At 38.5% G+C, this 25,116-nt stretch overlaps 2 protein-coding genes across 2 annotated transcripts; one reads left to right on the top strand and one right to left on the bottom strand.

The window, feature by feature from the left end:
- Positions 1-15: 15 nt before the first annotated feature.
- Positions 16-2,265, bottom strand: LOC135150433 (uncharacterized). Its single transcript, XM_064086728.1, has 6 exons — positions 1,929-2,265; positions 1,623-1,822; positions 873-1,499; positions 586-786; positions 267-407; positions 16-108 (listed from the first exon to the last, which is right to left on the bottom strand). Exons 1-6 carry the CDS (start codon positions 2,128-2,130, stop codon positions 16-18), a joined length of 1,464 nt encoding a protein of 487 aa, XP_063942798.1. The 5' UTR covers positions 2,131-2,265.
- Positions 2,266-6,406: 4,141 nt separating this feature from the next.
- On the top strand, positions 6,407-8,853 carry LOC108207175 (uncharacterized). Its single transcript, XM_017377634.1, has 2 exons — positions 6,407-7,052; positions 7,433-8,853. Exons 1-2 carry the CDS (start codon positions 6,407-6,409, stop codon positions 8,851-8,853), a joined length of 2,067 nt encoding a protein of 688 aa, XP_017233123.1.
- Positions 8,854-25,116: the final 16,263 nt, after the last annotated feature.

Here is a 25,116-nt window from a genome sequence, read left to right as displayed (position 1 = left end):
TAGAATCAACCTCAACTAACAATCACTAATTTCTCTTAAACCACTATCAATTCTCTGACTTACACATACTACTACTCTTTCATTTACAAAAACCAAAACAAGCAATATCTACATTCCACTATCATTTACTGTAGTTTTATTAAAATAGGGTGACTGTGCAAAATTTGATCAGTGGTTCAGATAGTTTATGGTGCATAAACTTAAAGCACCACATAATCATCACATATATGTGGTGATTATGGGGTGATTAAAAATATGAGTTGTACCTCTGTTATGTCATCTGGCTGATCATCTCCACCCGGCTGATCATTTCCACACGGATGATTATCTACACCAGGATGATCATTTCCATTATTATTTTGTTCTGCAAAAATTTCTTCAATTTCAGCTTGTCTATCATCTTCCACCTATTATGTGAAATTATGAGTTGTTAGAAACCAATTATGGCAAAAAGTTAGAAACCAATCATGGGTGTGAAAAACAATGCCCACGTCCGAGTAGAAAATAGTTTGAAGAACATAACTCGAGTAAACTGGTATTATGGCAAAAATTTAGCAAACTCGTGAGATATGGAAGTGTGTTTACCCGTTCCTTCGCAGATTTATGTGTTTGGTTTGATTGTTGAGGAGTTGCATCTCTAAGTATTGTCCCAGAACCAAAAGCACCTGGTTCCAATTCCATGACTTCCCTTTCTTTTAGTTTCTCCTTTGTCCAACCTCTAAAAGCTGGTTGTTTCCTTGGTACTTTTGTGTTTATGTTGAACACAACTCGGTCAACATACAAAATCTGCAATATAAGTAGCATAACAAGTGATTATAATAGTACACACCCATATAAATAAACAAGCAGAAGGCAATTAAAAGTTAACTTACAAGTAGAAATATCATTGGTCCGGTATAGAAAAGTGATGATGTGCGCTTCCACCTTTGCTTTGTAATCACCAAACTCCGTATCAAATATGAAGCCCAGTTATATTTTGCACAATTATCAAGATCATCATCAAACAAAATTATGGACTGGGCCACAAAGTTGTTTGTGTTTGATCTGATTAGAACATTTGCCATCACCACTAGAAAGTTGATCTTAAATAGGTCATCAACTGCCCCACTCTGCCTCATCTTTTCCACCACATCACTTGCTTTAATCAGGCTCTGTCCTTCAGAAACTGAGAACTGTTCTCTCCACTCCAGCAGTCTATCATACCTCGAATCACCTTGCGCCAGCTTAACTTCATGTCCACGACAAGGGAGTCCAAGTATCTCATGCACAAGATGATCAATTATCTTTATTTTGCCGCTTTGGAGTACTAACATGCATTTTTTTTCATCGAAAGCCTCTAGGACTTTATAGGCCAATCTCTGAGGTATCTCCCACAATTCAAAGTCTACTAAACTCCCGAACCCTGCACTCTTCACCCACTCCTCTTGTTCGTCAGATAATGCAGAAATCATATCACATAAAAGTCTAGGAGAGTTTCTAATCTTTGCTATTTCATCTTCCTGTAGAAGTTACAAAAATAATGAATATGAATGTGAATGTGCAACATTATACTAGTGACTATTGTAAAATAAACGATTAGAATATACAACAGGATTGACACTTGGAGTGTAAAATAATCGTACCTTGCTTATAATCTTGTCCCTCTGCTCTATTTTCTGTTTCTGGCCTCCTTTGTTTTTACCTTTATCATTGTTCTCTTTTTGCTTTTTTTTCGGTCGTTCGTCAACTTTGTTAGGCAATCTCTTTTGCACAACTGTTTTCAACGATTTTCGAGGTGGAGTTTGAAAATCATCGTCAGAGGTAGTTTCAGCAACATTTTTCACTGCACCATAAATTAATTATTAAACAAAAATGCTCAGCAGTAACGTCAATACTCAATACTAAATGCAAAAATCTAGAATGCATCAATGAATCTTGGATTTAAATACCTCCTGTTGAGTCTTTCTTTTGTTGTTGAATGATCACCTCCTTGTTACTTCTAGTATTTCTCTTAATCACACTCTCTTTACCCCCCTTTTCATTGCTTTCCACATCAATAGTTATGACATCGTCGCTTATATTTCTTCTTAGCTTTTGGAGGATAACACGCGCGCTATGTCGTCTTTGAGTGCCTGTAACAATAAATAACATAAAATCAATACTTAAAACATAATGTCAGATGAGCACTACATAATCAATACAAGACTACATAGTTTTGCATAAATAGATTGCAGCTCTGGAAAGTGAACAATATCAGCTTGCCATGCTACTGTTATAATCTCAGCTCTGGAAAGTATAAAATCACTTAAACACTGTTATTTAGTTCCATGATTAAGTGGCAGAATTTGAAACAAATTCATAGATTTAAATTACAAAATAAGTCAGGACAATAGAAAATTAACATGTTCACAAAAATATATACAGTTCGGACTATTATTTCAAACTACAATAACACTTGGTTGGCCTAACCCGACCACAGGTTCACAAATAGACTCAAAACTCGGATTCGTTGCAGAAACAAAACAAGGCAAGGACTCGGGGATTCAGTAGAAAAAAAACAATCACGACCTCAACACACAGAATTTAGTTACTTGAAAACAAACTCAACTACCTAAACTCATCTAAACAAATCACTACAACTCAGAAAACCAGTTTAAAGCAAAGCAGGAGACTAATGCAGGCTCTGACTCGATTGACTTAAACTCGATAGAACAGACTTGGTGACTACACTAGCAGGAGAAAAGGAAACCTAATCTTGCATACAAAATCTCTGACACATGAGTACAGCGTGAAAACACAGCAAAACAATAATACAAACCAACGCAACTCTGAACCAAATTTTTCCAAAAACCAGAACTAAAGACTGAGAACAAAAACAGTAGGACAAGCAATATTGCAATACAAAGGATAAAATCACTTAAACATACTATTATTTAGTATTTTTAAGTCAAAAATTATTTAGAATAAAATCACCACATAATCACACATCTAATAAATTATCAGCCTCTATATAAAGAATAAAATCACCACATAATCACACATCTAACAAATAATCAGCCTCTATATAAAGAATAAAATCACCACAAAATCACACATCTAATAAATTATCAACACACAGGAAAAAACACTTACACATACTCTTATTTAGTATTTTTAAGTAACTAATTATCACAATATCTCTAGATAAAGAATAAAATCACCACAAAATCACACATACCCCTAAATCTCTAAATAAAGAACAAAATCAGTTCGAAATTTGTTAAAATCCTCGTTAGATTGACTAAGACATAATTCAACAAACTTAATCACCAAATCAGTAGATTACAACGAATAATTTTACATACCTCCGGGTGTATCTTCCATTAGAACTTTAGGTAAAACGTAAAATCAATTGAAACCTAACAATGACAAGATGTTACAACTAGTTTCAATCAAAAATTAGTATAAAATCAGAATTCAAAACTCAAACCCTATTTTAGCTCGTTGTCCCCCAAAAAGAGTCTAAGTGTTGGTGATTATTACCTCAAAAGAGTCGGAAAGTAGAATCGCAGGTGATTAACCGCTCGAAGAATGCAGGTTGTTTCAAATCGTCGGAGCTCTGTCTTGGGATTAGTGTAGCAACAATGGTGGAGCTGTGTCTGAGCAACGATCGTTGGTTCGTGCAAAAGTAGTTGTGTATTTACTGTGTGTATAACGGGTGTATTATAATTGTGGAAATTTACCTAAACACCCCTGTTGTTCCACTTAATTATAAAAAAAACCACTGCTATCTTGTCCTTTAAAACTAATGGTTGTGATTAAATCTCATATCTCACACTAAATAAAGTTCTCTCTAGAGCATGACTCTATATATATATATATATATATATATATATATATATATATATATATATATATCTGTGTGTGTGTGTGTGTGTGTAGATGAGAAATATTGATCGGAGTTGGATTAAGTAAATAGTCTAACCATATGTATGTTTATTTATCTTGTCTTTATTATAATTGTAGGAATATTCCAAGCAACAAAAGGGACAAAGCCGGTCCGAAGCAACAAAAATAATCGAGAAGCATATTAAGAATGTAATAAAGAGGACAATGAATGAGCTCAAGAAAAACATTTAACAAAAATCAAAGGAAAGCGTAGCTTCAAAATTGAGTTTAAAACCTCAATATTGGTCCGAACCTTTTTGGAAGGATTTATTAAATTATTGGGAAAAGAATGAAGGGCACTTGCATAGATCATCCTGTTGGGCCACAAGCCCAGAGGATTCAGAGCCCATGTCCACCAGGGCCAAGAAGAAGCCCACAGCCCAGCAAGAGAAACACGCGGAAGGCATGACCTAGCGCCTACAAATAGGAAGAAGGGAGCACAGAGCAAGGGGTTGTTAAAAATAGAGAGAAACCCCCCTTGTGTATAACAGATCTAAGTGAGGGTTTAGAGCCCCACCGGATCAACATTGGCGCTAGAAGGAGGCTCTAATCAGGCTACTAATTAGACTACTAATCCTAAAAAACTACAGATCTAGAGATGGAGGACAAACCAAGCATATCTAGAAAAGCTACAGATCTAAAAACAAGTGATACTCGCATCATCCTCTCGCGTATCATTCAGCCTCAGCACACTCTTGAGCCTCGATGCCTGTTCGAGGACGATGAGGAGGATCTGGAGATGGTGGACGTACTACCGACCCAATCAGAACCGGCCGGAGGTTACCGGAAACGAGGCACGAGTATGCTGGTTACAACACCGCAAGGAAAGAAAGTCCTTAATAGTGATGCCAGGCTCCATCTAGAGAAAATCAAGGCCAGAAATAGGGCTCAACAGCAACAACTTCCTCTCACCATCGAAGAGGAGGTCAGAAAGTTGGATAACATGAGGCGGCTCCTCGAGGCGAAATTGAGACAGAAACAGGAAATAGCTCGTTTAGAAGCAGGACTGGGGTTTCATGGAGGAAAGGATCCTTCGTCAGAATATCAAACTGAGGACTTTGAGCCCTCATGGAAAACTTCAGCTAATAGCAAGCATACCTACCATGAGGACTCAGAAGGGTCCTTCAGCTCCAAACGACACAAGCGAAAATCAACCTATGAGGACAGGAAAGAAGAGAACTCAGGGGCCTCCGAAACGAAGAGCCAAAGAGCTCAGAAATGGCTAGGTTTCGAAAAGAATTCACCCTGATGAAGGAACACATGAAGTCTCAACCAGGAGGGTTTGATGTACCTCTGGGAAATCCCTTGTCAACTAACATTGAGAATGCTAAAATTGACAGAAATATAAAAATCCCATCTGTTGAACTGTTCGATGGATGCACGGACCCATCGGATTTCATTAATTTATTTAATGGACGAATGTCCATCTGCAGACATTCTGAGGTGGCAAGGTGCCGGTTATTTGGTACATGTCTTTAGGGAACAGCCCTGATATGGTATAACAATCTACCTCCACGATCCATCGATTCATGGACCACTATGAAAAACAAATTTCGAACCAAATTTTCCATCAACAAAAGAGGAAGAAAAATCACTGCTTCATTAATAACTGTAAGACAAAGGTCCTCTGAACCTCATCATGATTTCTTAGACCGGTTTCGAGCTGAAATGGAAAACATTCCTAACTTGGTTGAGGAGCTAGCAGTCAATTATCTAGCGGCAGGAATAGACAAATTAAGGCATGGCCAATTGCTAGAAGAATTCTTTGAAAAAAGTGCTCGAACCATAAAGGCCGCAATTGACATCTTTGAGCGAAGGCTAACCCTTCAAGAGGCGGTTGGGAGCATACAGATTACATCTCCACGGTCCAAGCGAGGGGAAAGAGGCTCACCTCCAAAGGGTCAATGGTCTTATAAGAAACCAGACTCAGGACCAGGACAACGAAAGGGCAAGTCTGAGGCAAGCAAACAGACCCCCGCACACAAGAACTCCACGGTCCAGGAGTCCCATCAATCCACCAGGTCCTGGCCCCCTCGTCCCCTATAGGGAGGAAAAGGAGTTCTCCAAGTTAAACATGGACATAGCTTCCATACTGGCGGTTCTAAAAGCAGACCCCAATTACAAGCCACCTAGACCAATGAACCCTAACAGGCCTCCTAGCTCAAAGTATTGCGACTATCATGAGGACACGGGCCACTTAACTGAAAAATTTTATTAACTCAAACACACAATAGAAAATAAAATTCAAAGCGCTGAATTCACTCATTTCGTTCAAAGAGAAGATCCAGCTAAAGAGGGTCTCAAAAACTCAGACAAATTGATTGATGTCACCTCGGGAGGATATGTCCCAGAGAAACCCTCAGACCAAAACAAGCCAGTCTTTCAAGTAGATACTAAAAGGTCGAGAAAAAGTCGATCACTTGTCATATCTTTCTCGGACAATGACTACTCAGATTGAATAGAACGGTCCCACCACGACGCCTTGGTGGTCACACTCAAGATGGGGACCAATACAGTCAAAAAGGTCCTGGTTGACGATGGCAGTTCTGTAGATGTTCAGTTTCATGGGGCGTTCTCCATAATGGACGTTGGCGATCGAAAACTAAGCGATGCAAGAAATTCTCCCTTATACGGGTTCACAGGAAACGAGGTAAAGGTCCTGGGAACCATCAACCTACCGATCCGCGTTGGCTCACCACCGCAACAAGTGTGGCACATCGTCAAGTTTCATGTGGTTAGCGCGTCATGCAGCTACAATGCAATCCTGGGCAGAACCACATTATCCACATTAAAAGCTATCACGTCAATACCCCACTTAAAAATGAAATTCCCAACCGAATTTGGGCTTGGGGAGATCAAAGAAGATCAGGAAACCTCAAAACAGTGCTATGATAACAACGTGACCCCTAGATTCAAAACAAGAAAACATGACAACGGAATAGTAAACCAAATACAAAATGAATCAATGGAGGACGAAGTTAAAATAGAAGAAAAAGAAACTATGGATATTCCACGAGAATCGGTCTGCGAACCAGTCGGTCCAACAGAACAATTTGAGTTAAATCCATCAAATCCAGGGAAACTCATCACCATTGGCTCAGGCCTAGAATCCACAGTCAAACAAGAGCTAATGGACCTCATCCGAAGTATGCAGACATCTTTGCTTGGTCCTCAAAATATATGCCCGGTATCCTAGAAGCAATAGCTCTCCACAAACTCAATATCATCCCCAAATAAAAACCGATCTGGCCAAAGAAAAGAATATTCTCTCCGGAAAAACAGTTGGCCATTGATGCCGAGTTTGATATATTACTAGAGGCAGGCTTTATTAAGGAAGTCTAATTCCTCACATGGATCGCCAACGCTGTTCTGGTCAAGAAAAGCAATGGCAAATTGTGAATGTTCATTGACTATTCTGATCTCAACCGAGCTTGTCCGAAAGATTTCTATCCACTACCTAATATAGACCAATTGATCGATGCCACATTGGGCCATGAGCTACTGTCATTTATGGATGTTTTTTCAGGATATAACCAAATCAAGATGGCCCTAGAGGACCAAGAAAGCACGGCTTTCATAACTCACAGAGGGGTTTTTGCATATAAAGTGGTCCCATTCGGTCTCTTGAACGCAGGGGCCACATTCCAACGAACCATGGACACAATCTTCGCTCCACAGGTGGGGAGAAATATGCAAATATATGTGGACGGCATGATATTCAAGTCCTTACACAAAAGCGAGCATACAAAGGACCTAAGGGAAACATTCGCCCTCATACGAGAACACTCAATGAGACTCAACCCCACAAAATGCTCCTTCGGTCTGGCAAGAGGGAAATTCTTGGGATTCCTCCTAACTCATAGAGGAATAGAGGCAGACCCAGCCCAGATTTCGGCTATTAAAGAAATGACGACACCCAAGACAATCAAAGAACTTCAAACGCTCACGGGCTGCATAGCAGCTTTAAGACGGTTCATACCCCAATCCTCAAAAAGGGCTCTTCCGCTTTATGAAGCAATAAAGGTGGCAGCCAAGTCCAACAAATTCTCGTGGAACCAAGATTGTGAGGAAAGTTTTAGAAACATAAAGGACTTCCTGCAAAATCCTCCAATTCTAACAAAAGCACTACCATGCGAGCCATTAAAGCTGTATTTATCGGCCTCAGACTCAACGGTCGCTGCAGTCCTGGTCAAGGAGGTAGGAAATGAAATAAAAGCGGTCTACTACATTAGCCACATGCTCAAAGATGTCGAAACTCGGTTCACACAAATTGAAAATTTGATCTTTGCTTCGATCATGGAAAGTCGCAAACTTAGGCAATATTTTCAAGGACGACAAATCTCAGTAATGACCAATCAACCGCTGAGAAGAATCCTACATAAGCTAGATATGTCCGGACGATTGGCCTCATGGACCATTGAGCTTAGCCAATTCCATCTAGAGTATCTGCCTCAGAACAAAGTCAAATCACAGGCCGTTTCCAACTTCATGGCAGAGTGTAGCTTCACAACCAACCAAAACAGTTCTCAGGCCCAATCACTCAGTGATAAAAATTGGACCTTATTCATAGACAAATCTTCCATAGGCGGGGCAGGAGTCATTCTCACAAGCCCTGAAGGGTTCAAGGTCCAACAAGCCATCCCCTTCCAATTCTCAGCAACAAACAATCAATCAGAATATGAGGCACTAATTGCAAGCCTTAAACTCACACAACACTTAGAGGTTAAGGTCATTGATATTTTTAGCGACTCCCAGTTGGTGGTCAATCAGATCTTAGGCCAATACAAAGCCGCAAATGAACGAATGAAGGCCTACCTTCAAAAAACCAAGGACCTGCTAAAATCTTTTGTCTCTAGGACCGTTAATAGCATCGACCGGTCGGCGAACCAAGGGACGATGCTTTATCCAAGCTCATCACAACATCCACGACAAAAGTCACAGACCTAGTCTATTTCAGGGAATTAGAGCAGGCCTCCATAACAAAAATCGTAATTTTATGCATAGAGCAACAAGAGGACGACTAGCGTCGTCCTATCATACAATACATCAAAGGAGAACTCGTGTGTGAAAACAAGAATGAGGAACACAAAATAGATTTCAAATCAAGAAAATACTGTATCAAAAATGACCAGTTATACTGTAGGGCTCTAGAAGAACCACTCTTGAAATGCATTCGGACAAAAAAAAGCGAAAATCGCCAAGACAGAGAGTCACTCGGGCATCTGTGGAGAGCACACAGCTGGAAAAAACATGGCCCTGAAGCTAATAAGGCATGGAGTCTTTTGGCCCACCATGAGGAAAGACTGCGAAGAATTTTCAAAAAGTGCGGACCATGCCAATTATATGGACAAATGAACCATAGGCACGCAGTTTAGTTTAGTCCTGTCCAGGCCCCATGCCCGTTCTTCATGTGGGGCATGGACCTAGTAGGTCCTCTGCCCAAGTGTACAGGACAGAAGCAATTCATAATTGTAGCCATAGATTACAGCACAAAATGGGTCGAAGCCAAAGCCTTGGCCCAAATTAGAGAAGTTGAAGTGGTACAGTTTTTCATGGAATACATTGTCTTCAGGTTTGGAGTCCCAAGGATCATTGTCACAGATAATAGATCTCAATTCACAGCAAAAACATTTGAGGAGGCACTGGACCAACTTAAAAGCAATCACCTCAAGGCATCTGTAGCATACCCACAGGCCAATGGACAGGTCGAAATCACAAACAAGGCGATCCTTCAGGGCATCAAAAAACGACTCTTAGACGCAAAAACAAACTGGGTCGATGAGCTACATAACGTCCTATGGAGCCACAGGACCACTCCTAGAACTCCCACAGGCAGACCCCTTTCAGGATGGCCTATGGCACAAAAGCGCTTCTACCGGTCGAGATAAGCATGGGCTCACCTAGGATTGAAAACTTCTCTCTAGAAAGTTCTGAGGAAGGCTTGAAATTGAACAACGATCTAATCGAAGAGGTCAGGGACCAAGCTCAGCTACGAAATACTCTTTACCATCAAAAAGTGGCCAGCTACTATAACTCCAAGGTCAAAAGAAGGCATTTCTAGGTCAATGACTGGGTCCTTAGAGAATCATCAGTGTCAATGCCAACCAAGCAAAAAAACTATTCAGCTAATGGGAGGGTCCTCACAAAATTTCTCAGGTAGTCCGTCCAGGGACCTATCGCCTCAACTACCCAGATGGTTCTCTAGTTCTCAACACTTGGAATGCCATTCACCTCAAGCGTTATTATCAGTAGCATAAATACCACTACTTTATTCCTATTCCCTAAGTTCCTACGAACATTGTCTTTTGTTTAAGCACTCTCTTTTGTTTCTCCAGAAAAACAATATGTGTCTAGACATGCATCTATTGTACCAAATTCTCGAGGATTTAGAAATTTCATTTTATTTCGTTAAAAATAGTTACAAGCATACACATATTTGTTCTATCACAACTTCCAAACATCTTTTAAAACGCTCATGCATGTTCATATTTTTTGCTTTTATTCTCACTTATAAAAATTTCTTTTTTACAACAAATTAACAAACAACAAAAAGCTCATGCATCAAACGCATACTTGCATTACTATTATTGATAATAAATCCCAAGTTAAAAGTCAGGCAAAACTCCAGAACAGGAGCACAACAAAATAACAAGTTCAAGCAACAGAAGTCTACCAACGAAACACAACACAAGTTCAGACATTACATTGGCCTATAGGACATTCCCCAGGCAATTCTTAAGTACTTAAACGTACGAAATCTACGAGTCCTTCACGGCCACACGAGTTGAAGACGCAGCTCCATCTCTTTCTCGAGCAAGCTCCTGACAATACATCACAAAGGTATGGTCACTCATGGCGTAACCATGACGATTAACGCGAGCCCAGCATGCCTGATAACCATCTTCGAAAGACTTCAAGTTAACCTCATGGCTTAAGCGCAACTCCTCGTGAGCAATCTCTAAATCAGACTTCAAGCGGCCCGCTTCATCAATATGATCCTTCTGAGATTTCTCCACAGCAGCATTCAGATTGGCCTCAATCTTCTGATAAGAAATCACAAGGGCTTGGAGAGCTCTTTTATCACTTGATATCACATTCTCCTTCAAGGCAGCTACATCCTCTCATCTTTCTCCTTGTCCTTTTCTAAGGAATCGACGCGCACAGTAGAATCATGAAGAGCCTTCTTCAAATCGGCAATCTCCTGACGCAAGCTTCGCAGTTCAACATCATCTTTTACATGTTCAACCATCGACATCACACGGTTAAAACCTTGAGGTAACTGCAAAAGAAGAGAAGGAAAACAACAACAAACCAGTAAGCCCAAAGACAGTAACTCAAGGAAACAACACGGTAACAAAAATCCAAGAACAACATCATACCTGGTCCAAGTGGCCCTTGAAGTCCTTAAGAAACTCCTTCTTATCAAGTATAACCTTCCCACCCAAATGCTCGACCTCGGCCGAACGATCCATGGCAGTTTTTAAAGAAGATCCACCGCCAGAAGTAGAGGGAGTCTCTTTAGACTTCCTAAAATGATGATAGCGACGGGGTGCCCCGTCTTTGCGAAGGCGCTTCTTAGATTTCTCCCGAGTGACGATCCCAGGCTCTTCTTTCATCCCAACTTGATCCTCTCTAATTTCAAGGTCAGGCTCCGCAGCACGAGAGGTTTCATCCGCTCCAGCCTCGGTAACACCTTCAGCAGACCGGTTGATCATGGAAGAAGCACCACGCTGAGCAAGCATCGGCAAAATAGCCTCACTAGGCATTTTCGAATGTCGTCTTAGCAAGTCACGTAACGGTTTCCCAGCAACTACAAATCACAAAAGAAGCAAACATAACAAAATAAGTCAAGACAAGTACAATTCAAGTAAGAAAGCAAGGATTCATATTCTAAATCTTACGACTATGATCATCTAAAAACGCAGCATCAGAAAAGTCATGAATACTATATAATTCCATTTTCCCATGAAACTTATTTAAGAACAATATAGAGAAGGAATGGGGCAAGTTGCTTAAAGCCTCCATTCGAGATCGAGGAACCACGGTCCACGGCTCCATATCCACAAACTCCACACCTTCCAAATACGACCAATTGGCTTGCCATCCAGAATTTGACCACGAGACCCGAACAAGTCGAGTGCGACCAATTTTCTTGTCAAGGTAAATTTGTCCCCCAAGGCTCTTGACACGAAAATTGCAAACAACAACTCTAGAGAGGGCAAGGCATTAAGTTCACGACAACGGGCTATAATCCCCATCACTTGCGCGAAACTATTAGGGGTTAATTGCGCAAAACCACAGCCTAGAGCATCAAACAACAGAGGAAGGAAGGGGTGCATTGGAATCCTCAAACAAAAATCAAAAAATACAGATAGAACTGCATGCCACCTAGCCTTGGGAGACCTCCAAATCCGATCCCCCTCAAAAGGAAGATGATGAGTGTAGGTAGTACCAAGGACTACACACTTTTTCAGCAACCCAGTCTCCGTTGAACCCTCAACCACACAACTTTCCCAATTCAAACAGGCCTTCGATAAAAACAACTCTGGCGCTTCCTCGACAGAGGAAACAACATCGACCGGCTTGTCACGAGAAGGGTCAACAACCGAAGAATCAAGTTTGTCCAACTATTCAAGACCACCATCTAGAGATAACGATTCATTAGACGCATTAGAAATCTTTATCCCCTCACTAACAGTCCGAGAGGAAGAAGACAGATCGACAGTCACTTTTCGTAACACCATGGCTTACACCAGTAAACCTTAAAAAGACAAGGAGAATTATGAAACAAGTTCTCCAGATTCACCAGAAGATATGGAAAAAGAATAAAGAAGGAGAATGAAATTACCTAAGAAATCAGACGCCGAGGAGACAAAGCAACAAGTGACAAGAAAGGTAACACAATAGCCTTATAGTCCCAAGGTGTACACAGGGTTCGAGACGTAGAAGCGTGTGAACATAAAAATCGTCCAAATTTCAAAACACAAGCCCAATTCTTTTCTTTTTTTAATTTTTATCTCCTCCCCTTTATCTACCTTTCCTACAAAAGGAAAACAAAAAAAAACAACAAAACAAACAGAGCCAGATAGCACGAACCGCACATCTAAAAGATCTGCTAAACTCGTTTGAGGGGGGTCAAATGTTGGGCCACAAGCCCAGAGGATGCAGAGCCCATGTCCACCAAGCCCAAGAAGAAGCCCACAGCCCAGCAAGAGAAACACGCGGAAGGCATGACCTAGCGCCTAAAAATAGGAAGAAGGGAGCACAGAGCAAGGGGTTGGTAAAAAAAGAGAGAAACTCCCCCTTGTGTATAACAGATCTAAGTGAAGGTTTAGACCCCCACCGGATCAACACATCCATTGGATCTATGAACCGCAACAACGTCAAGCGGTTACATAGTGCCAGTGCCTGGTCTTTTAATAAAGTAAAAGAGGTATATATAAATATTTGTCATACACACCTTACTTTCTTAATTAAAATTTAATTCACATAAATATATTATTGATGATTTAAATTATTTTTGGAAGTAATGAAAAGGAAAGAACGAGGAAAGAATCCGACTCGCCTCGAAGTATGCAACCGGACGCATACAAGGGTTGGAAGTGATCCAGACCACCCCGTGTATACCATGCCGGCTGCGATGGCCACAGCGGTAATTAAATTATTGACTTCTATTTTTTTTAAAGTTTTAAAGTCCATTTTACTTTTCAAGTTGTTTAATGTACTAATTGATGTACATTTCTCTATAGACACGATATGCTTCTATTCTACAAAGCATGCCGGTGTCGGTTACATAAACAAGGATAGAGACGAGCCCTTGGAATGGTGGTTGTAAGCTACTGGAGTTTCCGAAGGCAAAAAGCCTAAGAAGGACTACCATGTTGGGGTAATTCTATGATTGGTGGGGCGATTATACACATTGTGGGATCAATGGTCGTGGATATACTCATCAAAATAGAAAGGAATGTTGAAGAGGTACGAATTTATATTTGTTATCTACTTGTATTCATCGATTATGCCTATTGTCTTATTGGTTGTCATTGTCCATTACATGTGCAATTAGGAAAAGGAACACAAACTCGCAGTGGAGAAGGATTATACTGATCCAGAGGAGCTGTCGGAGGAGGAAGGCGGTGGTGCTGAAGCCGGAGGAGTCCCGCATCTTACTAGATTAGTTTTCATTTTGGTATATATGTTTTTTGGATTTTGAATGTTGGTTAATGACTTTCACGGGCTTTTGGTTTGCCCTTAAACTGGATTATGTAATTTGATGTTTACATTTGGTAGTTAATGGTAATGGTTTGTGTTGATGTTAATGTATATGGTAATTTTTATTGTTCTTCTAGTTTTAGTTAATTAGGTTGGTTAGTTGGTTTGTTGGTTGTTGGTCGCAGGTAATGGCAATAAATAAAAACAGCAGCATCCTTTTTTTTTGAAGAAATCCTAGAAAACCGACCGACAACAGACGAAACCGACCGTTATTACCATTGCATATTCCAGAAAACCGACCGACCAGAGACATAACGACCAAGGTTACCATAAAAAATACAGAAAACCGACCGCTAAAAACAAAACCGACCACTATGACCATATGACAAAGCAAAAAACCGATTGTCGTCGGTCGGTTATGACTGGTCGGTTTTAACCCCTGCAAAGCGTTCTGCTCTAAACCCGACCAACAGGTGGGGGTTATTCTATAAAACTGACCACAGAGGCAGTCGGTTATGAGTGGTCGATTTTACACACCTGAGAGACGTTCTGCTCTAAACCCGACTAATATTTAAAGCGGAACACATTTTTGGTCGATTTTCATACGATCCAAAAACTCCTTCTTTTGGTCAAACGGTTATAACCGACCAACTTCGGTCGGTTTATTGCGCTTAAAAAAATTGACTACTCTGGTCAAACTATTTTAACCGACCACAAACGGTCGGTTATAATGTGCTCTGAAAATATTGACCAAGTTTAGTCAAACATTATAACTGACCAATCATGGTCGGTTATACTTAAACACGTGGTAGTTGCGTCCACGTGGCTCCAGATGGCAGTGTAGGACCCGGACCAGCGAGTTTTTGCAGCTGAGAAAACCGACCACCTAGGTGGTCGGTTTTAGGCCTTAAACATGACCAATGTTTCATAACCGACCAGGTTAAAACCGACCCCCGCAATTAGTCGGTTATAGGCGTAAAACCGACCGTTTTTTGTCGTAACCAACCCTTTTTTGCCGTGTTTTTTTTAGTGTTCGTTGATTACCTCCGCTCATCTTTATTTCTCTAATTTTTCTCAATTTTCAAATATTTTATTCGTTTTAACATTTTTATGTACTGATATTAATATCTCATCATTCTATATCTATTTTCTATTTTTCATAATCCTTAAATTTCTTGAAAAACTCCATACTTCATAACAATATTAAAGATTTATAATAACTGAGAAGATAATTTTTTTCATATTTATTATGGTTATAAAAATTAGGGCTTTTTTCATAAATACCAAGTTTAAAAGAATTTTACAAAAATACCATCACCTTTTAGAACAAATTGCAAAAATAATATGTTCTAAAAAATATTTGTAAAAATACGGTGATTACATATGCAGCCATATCTACAACTTCTAGCATGCATATGTGCAATAAGAAATGCAATTTTGTAATTTTTTTTGAAAATTATATATATTTGAATAATAATTTGCAAGTGATTGCAAATGACGAAAAATGAGTGTCCCTACGGGGACGATACTAATATCACAAAAGTATCCATGAAATTAACTAAAAGCAAATCAAAAATCGCCTAAAAGCAACCAAAGTCCATCTTCTTCCATCTTCCTCTTCCCATAATACCAAACGTCGATCAAGACCCCTTCTCTTGCCACATATTCAATTTATCTCTTCATTCAAAATCCCGAGACAAATTATTCGTCGGAAGACTCGGAGCTTTCTAACCACTTTCTAGAAACTCTGGAGTCTTCAATTTAAGGTAGTTTGAACTCGGTTGGCGTCAGATCGGAAAACTGCATCATATCGTGCTCCGCCGACAGATCATGCAATTGATTCCTCTTCGCTCGTTGTAGATTCGCTTTAAACACGGAGAATCTATAGTCATGTTCTTTCTCATCACTGTAATACTTTCCGAACTTGGTTTTAAAGAGCGTAATGTGATGACCGGCTTAAGGAGATTAACAGATTGTTCCTCCTCCAGCACAACTTACCGGATCAATTGATCGTCGGAAAATTCATCGGTAGCGGCGAAGGAGTTCGATGGAAGGAGTGACGTACGTGTATATGTAGTTGTGTGTGTTGTTTTGTATGCAAGGAAACAAAGACTGTAGAGGAATAAGGTGAAGGTAGTATTTTGACAATTTAATTGATTATATGTTATAAAAGATACGTAGTATATTTTAAAGATTTTGGAGAAGGTATTTAAAATTAAAATCCAAAATTTAGTATACTTGATAAATTTCCCAAAAATTATGTACCGAATAATAATATTAAAACTTTATTAGAATTGAGATAAGAATTTTCTCATATTTATTTGGCTTCAATAGGATGGCGTTATTTCAAGGGGTTATCTCATTAAAACTCAAGTCCACAACTTTTCTTGCAAAAATACTACATCTTTTTCAAATATTTCGCAAAAATACCAAACTTTTGAAAATATTTGTAAAGATATTTTATGCAACCAAATGTCCAGATGCAATCATACTTGTAACCCCTGCGTCACCAATTAACCGTAGTTGCATGTGGTTGCAAAACGTATAATTGCAAATATTTTCTAAAAAATTACTTCCTCCGTTCTTTTGTACGTGTCCATTTTGACTTTTGAACAATCAAATTAATTATACTTTGATTGAAATTTACATGTGTCATATAATTGAAAAATATAACAAAAATTATACCAGTAGAAAGTATATTTAGTCTATTTTAATATGCAACTTTTAGATTTTAAAAATAATATATAAATACTTGGGAATGTTTAGTCAAAAATCGGTCAATTTGGCTTCTTGAAAACCAAAATGGACATATATAAGAGGACCGAAAGAGTAGTATTTTAGCAAATATTTTCAAAAGACAAAAATCACAAAAAAATTAGGAAATTGTAGTTTTAGTAAATTCATGGAATCAAAAAGAAAGAAAAAGAGATACATCAATGTCCAAAGATTCCTGTGGGTCTACACACACCTGACAATATACCTGCCCCTGACCACTTTTGCAAACTTATAACGAACGTTCATTATTGCTTTGGCCTATCTGAGTTATCTATAAACATAATTACTTTAACCAATAAATTTACTAATAATTTTATTATATGTCATATTAAACTAATAATATATAATAATATACTATAAGGTATCTTGTAAGGACTTGTTTATATTTTATGAGGTTAAACTAAAAATAGCGATAAGATTTTCAAAAAAAAAAAAAAAGAACTAACGATAAGCAATTAGAATATATATAAATATTTTTCATTTTTCGAAATCAATTTATAGATGATTTATATTTATTAGGCAAATACAAATAAGCTGTGTCTAATATATACAATTAAATGAGTCATAAGCAAATTGTAAGTTGTAATTTCTTTTACTATACTTTTCAATTATGTTACAAATGTGCGTCTGTAACTTTTTAAGTTATTACTATCAAACTATTTTTTCTGTCTCTCTAAAACTGGTTATTTGCTAACATATAAACATATATTCTTAATATAATTTTCTAAAATATATATACAACCATAATTTACGGAAACCTGATTATAAACTTAGAGTTTTTCTAATACATAACAACTATAGACAGAGCATTTTGATTCGTGTCATCATCATAAGTAAACATAGCCATTATTATTAATTAAATAGAGATAGATAAAAAAACCGCGATTTAAATAAAAAATAATTGTTAATACATGAACACATTACAAAATCTGATAAACTGAAGTGATTAACGTTCATACATAGGCCGGACCAAAAAGACATAACTAAGGTCAACAATCTCATGGGGTCCCCGCGCCCGGCCATACCCGCCTTATGTTCCTCATGCACATATGAATATACTGTTAAAAAACATATGATAAGACTGTTAAAAAAGTCCGAAAGATCTGACATGCGTTTGAAAAATCCGTATTCGTATAATATCTGTATCCGAAATAAATCGGATATTATCCGCATCCGAATTCGGCAATTTCAGATATGGATACGGATATAGGCATATTCGTATCCGATAATATCCGATCCGAAATTAAATATATATGTTGTATAAATATTATATATATATATATGGGGCATTGCTAAAAAAAGAACACTCTTAAAAAAAGAACAACACAGAACACTTTAGAATCAAATATGGAATCTCATCTAAAACTTAAAATTTTTTTCAAATTTTAAGTTGATTAACTTTTTATTATGAATAATAATAGAATCCGTCATGTTTAACAATAAATTTGGGTTAAATATACCATGATGCTATGTAAAATTATTCGTGCAAAAAATTATATATATGATTCTATTCTGGATTCTATTTTGGATTCTGTTCTGGATTCTATAATATTTCATAGTAATAACGTGGATGAATTTGAATGTTAGATTTCATATATTAAGTTTAAATGGTGTTTAACTATATAATTATAATCTTAACAAATCATTATTTGTGAAAAATAAAGTGCAATAAAGTGCTACGATAGTGTTCAGTGTTGTTCTTTTTTTAAAGTGTTCTGTGTGGAGTGCAACCCACATATATATAGTCATACTCCAATAGAAAACTCCTTATTCTAGAAACTAAAAACCAAGCTGGAATATCACTAAATCGTAAAGCAAATACCAATAAATTCTTAAACAACCCCATCTCCACCTCCATCTTCACCAACCCCACATCCACATCCGCCACTGCCACCACCTCCGTCGTCGCCTCCTCCATAACCACCACCACCTGTATGTCGCCCGCCCCCTCTATAACCACCACATCCATCTCCACCTCCATTATTTTTCTAACAACACAATCTCCACCTCCATCTTCACTGGCCCGATATTGGTCGCTGCTTCAACCTCCTTCAGCCCCGTTCATACTTCTTTCCCCACCTCGACTCAACTTCAAAATGCGGCGGAGCCGCCACTATTCCAGCAACGCTCCAACCCCCTACTTCAAGCCGCCCAGACCTCCGCGACAATCATCCTTCCTCCAGCTCCACCTTCACCTCCACCATCTCCACCACCTTCACCACCATCTGAATCGAAAACGTGAACATATCTGGAGATTCTTAGCAGTTTTAGGAACATATCCAGAGATTCTGGGCAGTTCCTGCAAGTTTTCCCTAACTCCTGCAGCACAGATCAGTAAATCCTACAGAGAATATCACTAAATTGTACTGAGAATATCACTAACTTGTATTGCTTTTCTAGTTTTTATTTTAAGAGTGGATTCTATTTGATCATGAGCCTATATATATATATATATATATATATATATATATATATAAAGGCAATTGTTCAAATAGAAACCACTAATCTAAAAACTAAAATGAAAATCGAGAAAAGCTATATCTAAATGACCTCACCCACCCCATATATGTCATCACCCACCCCCTATATGTCATCACCCACCTAGGGCCCACCCTCACCACCACTCAATCAACCCCGGGCCCGTTAGGGCCTCGCCAAGGCTCCTCATAGCCCTGGACAGGCTCATGACAGTCTTAAAGAGCCACACCTTGGCCCCATCATTGTCCCACTAGGCCTCGACCCGGCCCCATTAGGCCCCACTTAGACCCCGTCTAGGCTCATCTCGGGGTCCATCCCCGGTCTCAAAACCCGCATCATTTTACTTAATCGTATTGGTTTCTATTTAGTTTCTATGGGAGTAGGACTATATATATATATGGAATGTGTATTATGGTGTGTATGTTTATATATGTATAATGTATTCATAAAATAATATATTTATATAACTTTTATATAATTGTGAAAGATTATAGATATGGGTTTTGTTCCACAGCCCCCATATATCATATAACCCTTAACCAACACACAGCTTCAGAATCGTTAGATCTGAACTTGAACGGTGCAGATTCAAACTTTTTTTTTGCCATCCGCTATAATTTTCCGCGGATCGAAGTTCTTCCTTTTCGCGGAAAATTTCCATGTGGAAAGGAAGAAGTCCAATCCGCGCAAAATTATAGCGGATGGCAAAAAAAAATGGTTAAATCTGGACCCTTGAAATATAGATCCGACCCCCCTAGATATGTATGTTATATAAACCTTCCCCGGCAACCAGTTGCCGGGAACCAGGACCTGATAGATATATGTCATAATTTCATTTGAATTTAATATTTTGAAGATAAAAAATTTATTTTGAAAGAAAAATATAAATTAATTTTTGAATAAATATAAATTGTCTTTAACCACTTTAATTCTTAACTCAATTTTTTAATTTTTAATTTTTACTATTTTTTAATTTTTTTTGAATTTATAATATAAAAATAATTTTTTTAAAAAAATTCGGATACGGATCTAGATATTATCTGTATCCGGACAGTATCCGTCAGATTCGGATTCGGATATTATCCTTTAAAAAATTTCTTATCTGAGTACGGATATTAATTTCCAGATTCGGATCCGGATCTGGATACAGATATGAATTTTCGGATTCAGATCCAGATACGGATACAAATAGTCTGTATCCTAAATATCCGTTTCACACCCCTAGATATGAATATGATTGTTAAACAAATTTGATTTCGGATTTTTCTAAATAATACTCCCCGCGGCTCATTTTATGCGAACTACTTTTTTTTTACTGTCTCAAAAAGAATGAACCTTCTATTTTGTAGCATTTTAAAATTGTTACAATCACACATTGATAAACTACATTCATTTAATAGCCACTAACTCTTTTTATTTGGTTGAAAATGAGTCAAGCAGCGCTAGTCAAACAAGATCAAACAACAATAGGATGGAGGGAGTAGTAGTTTTAATGATTTTTAATTAATTTTATTAGTTAATAATGATATACTGAATCAAAATATGTCAAATATATTGTGTGTGTTTGAGTCACGGGACATTGTCCACTTCTACTTTGGTGACTCGCTGGGATAAATAAGCAAACCAACATATTTTAAATTTTTTTAAGTAAATACTGTGAGTTTTATTACAACAGAGAGAAGTTTCTTATGATAAGTAGAAAGTTGATAATTGATCTGGGGAAAGCTTACAAAGGATGTAAACATCCATAAAAAAAGGCACATGACCTGCATGCGAACCCAGCTAACCATCTTATAAGCATTACGCAAGAAATGCCCAGACAAAACATCTGACTAACTAGACACAGAAAACAGTTCTTCGCATGAAAATGTCTAGAATATATTACATACGCCTTTCAGGGCCAAAAGCGATCAAAGGGAGGTTAGATAATAGCTCCTCGACGGAGCTTTTTTACTTCTGCACTTGAGACTGAGGAGTGTCCAAGCTTTAGTAGACCCGTAGCATCCAGCACTGCATCCACTTGCATAAACTCCTTGGGAATATCCTTTGACGGCATGTCTGTGAGCTCGAGGACAACAGAAGGGATTTTGTCTTGCAGGGATCCTTGAGTAGCATGGTGGAGAATATCCTTCACAAATAACCCTTTACCTATGGGTGCTTCAAGATCTACCACCTCATAACCAAAATACTTAGAAACCTAATGAAGAGAAAACCCTCGTCTAGAAACTTAACAGCATCCATGGATAAGGTCCCATTGTCACAGAAAGCATACTCTTGATAGAGTTTTTCTTTACACTTTCCATTAGCCAGACCATTTTTAGAGGATGAAAAGTCATTTGTCGGCTTGTCTGGCCACATCGGAGGGTATGCAAGAGCATAGAGCAATTTACTGTGCAACTCATGGTTGAGGAAAGGCCAGAGATCAGGCTCCTCAAAGCCACAACATCCCATATCATATTCAAGGCGCTTTCTTTTTAGAGTGTGTCTTGAGGGAGAGTCATCAATTATTTCTCCGTCCCTGAAGTTTGCAACCACCTCAGAGATGGGGTAGGGTAACACCATCCCCATGTCTCTGTCAAAGATAAAACTGCAGGTCGCCGAAAAAACCTAGAGGTTCAGCAAAGACCTTCAAATTCTTCATGCCATAGTCTACCAAGTAACTTGCAGATGAGTTCATGTAATGAGGCCCACAGGATATGCTCCTATCAGTCTTCCCCTTTTTTTAGTTGTTGGCATGGACATAGTTGAAAGACGAAAGACTTCCAACTGGTGGTCCTGTAAAATAAGGTGTTCTTGAAGCCTCATCGTGGCGAAGACATTGCGATAACTGTTTCAATGTGGGTAAGATCCCACTTCTTCTTCTGACACTCAATACATGCCGCCTACAGGACTGCCATGATAGCTTCCTCCTCCGCCAGAGCATTCATCGAACCCATAGTTGTCCATAGTTTCTCTCCGTACTCATATCTAATGATCACGCCAACTCCAACAATGTTACCGTTTGGCAAGAGATCCGGAGACAGAATGTAGTGAACATTGATTTTCACGAATTCCTTATCCGGCACTTCCCAGATGTTTTCCATTGCAGGCTAGGAAAAAAAAAGGGAGAAAGATAAAAGGAGCAACTATGGCTGGAGCTGAAAAACTAGGATGGAGAATGTAGGTGACTTAAGTGGAAAAGGAATAGATGTAATTATTGTAGGAACAAACGGACCTTGGTCCTGCGTTTTATGATACTAATTAAAAGTTCGAACAGAATATTAACCTTAATCGCTACGGCGCAAGCGATTCAAATCCACATCTTCTACTGTATTCCTTGATTCTCCTTGGACGAAGTGTGGCCTTCGATCTCCCAAGGTGTGCCTCTCCTTAAAGCTCCGAAAACCCAAAACCCTAGCTGTCTCCTTGAGAAAAACGTCTGCCTCTCTCTGACTCTAGGATTAATTCATTTTGGTGTGTCTTTCAGCTTTAGGAGAACGAGAATATATATAGGCTACAGCAGGGATCATGGATCATTAGGTCAGGCCTTCCAATGACATTCCGGGCCAGGCCCAATGTCATTAAATATTAATTCTATCCACTAAAGAACTAATATTTGCACTACCTTTCCTAATTCCGTAAATTAATTATTTAATTCGGCTCCCATATTAATTGCTTATAAATTCCCCATGTTTAAGATATCGCATGTCCATTAATTAAATTAATTTCTGACAATTAATTTAATTAATATCTTTTATCCTTGATCATCCACTCAACCTTATAATTATGCAAGAACAAATCTGCCTGCAGGACTAAAGCATAATTATCTTTATGAGCTTTCAAGAGGACATCATCACCCGAATATATTTTTCGGACACGGTTTCCTTCTATAGTCAATATCCCACTCTGTATATAATGTCATTGCCCAATACATAAATTCGTAATTTAAAATAAATTACTTAATTTATGAGTCAAGGCATGTGCATTAAATACAAGTGTCAATCACTATATCCGGATTAAGAACTTAAGCATTAATAACATCATAGAATCTTAGTTCTTTATTGTCAGAATTAAAGAAACAATTATTCTACTATTTTGATCCCGTTCAATATACACAAAGTATATAAGTATTATTCAATAGTCAAGATAAACTATTTCCAAATAATACTTCAGCCGTTCCAGTGGTTTGTCTAACACCACCTCGACTGTGAACCTTTATTATATTATATAAGGAATCTGACAATCTAATCTTCTGCTATCCCATTTGATACTAGATTGTCTACAATATATAATATACAGACAATGTGAAAACATGCATTCAAGATTCTCAAATAATTGTTATATACTTCAAATGAATATTTCAGTATAACCCTAACAATCTCTCACTTATACTCAAGATATTCTTTAAGTATATCAGTGTCTATTACAAGCAATCCACTACCAACTATAATAACTATGTGACCAAGTATCTGACTCCTATCGCTTCCACGTGCTCCTGAAAAGCCTTAGCTGGTAAGCTCTTCGTGAAAGGATCTGCCCGGTTATCCTTCGATGCTATGTCAGCCACAATGATATCTCCTCGCTTAACGAACTGTCGTATGAGGTGATACTTACGCTCTATGTGTTTCGCTGCCTTATGGGCCCGTGGTTCCTTGGTATTCGCCACAGCACCAGTGTTATCACAATAAATCGTGATTTGCTGTGGCAGATTAGGAACCACATCCAAATCCAGCAGGAAGTTTCGGAACCATATAGCCTCTTTGGCTGCCTCAGAGGCTGCCACATATTCGGCCTCCATGGTTGAGTCTGCGATGCATTTCTGCTTCACACTCCTCCATATTACGGCTCCACCTCCCAAAGTAAAAACACATCCCGAGGTGGACTTTCTCTTATCCTTATCCGTCTGGAAATCCGAATCGGTATATCCCAGAGGCAATAAATCAGAGGACTTGTAAACCAGCATATACTCCTTAGTCCTTCGCAGGTACTTGAGTATTGCTTTTACAGCACTCCAATGTTCTTTTCCTGGGTTTGACTGGTATCTGCTAACCATGCCTACGGCAAAGCAGATATCAGGCCTCATACATAACATTGCATACATTAGGCTCCCACATGCCGAAGCATAAGGAACTGCCTTCATGTTCTCTATCTCCTTAGGTGTCGAAGGACACTGCCTCTTTGATAGAGTAACTCCATGTCTGAAGGGTAAATTACCCTTCTTGGAGTCCTGCATGTTAAAACGAGCTAATACGTCATCTATGTAGGGCTCCTGAGATAAAGCCAACATCCTTTTCTTGCGATCCCTTATAAGTTTGATCCCAAGGATGTATGCTGCTTCACCTAAGTCCTTCATTTCAAATTGTTTGAACAACCATGCCTTTATTGAAGACAACATCTTAACATTGTTTCCAATGAGTAAAATGTCATCAACATAAAGCACTAGAAAAACCACTGCATTTCCCTCACATCTCTTATACATGCATGCTTCGCTTGGACATTGATCAAATCCATATGACTGGACTGCCTGATCAAAGCGAATGTTCCAATACCTAGAAGCTTGTTTAAGTCCATAAATAGACCTCTTCAGCTTACAAACAAGATGCTCTTGGCCTTCTTTAATGAATCCCTCTGGTTGCTGCATATAGATGGTTTCCTCAAGATTTCCATTAAGGAAAGCTGTCTTGACATCCATTTGCCAAATCTCATAATCGAGATGAGCTGCTATTGATAAAAGAATACGGATTGACTTAAGCATGACTACTGGCGAAA

Source organism: Daucus carota, chromosome 2 (assembly GCF_001625215.2).
Source record: "Daucus carota subsp. sativus chromosome 2, DH1 v3.0, whole genome shotgun sequence".
NCBI classification, from domain to species: Eukaryota; Viridiplantae; Streptophyta; class Magnoliopsida; order Apiales; family Apiaceae; genus Daucus; species Daucus carota.
Note: the sequence above shows the minus strand (reverse complement) of the source record. Positions and strands in the feature narration are given on the sequence as shown.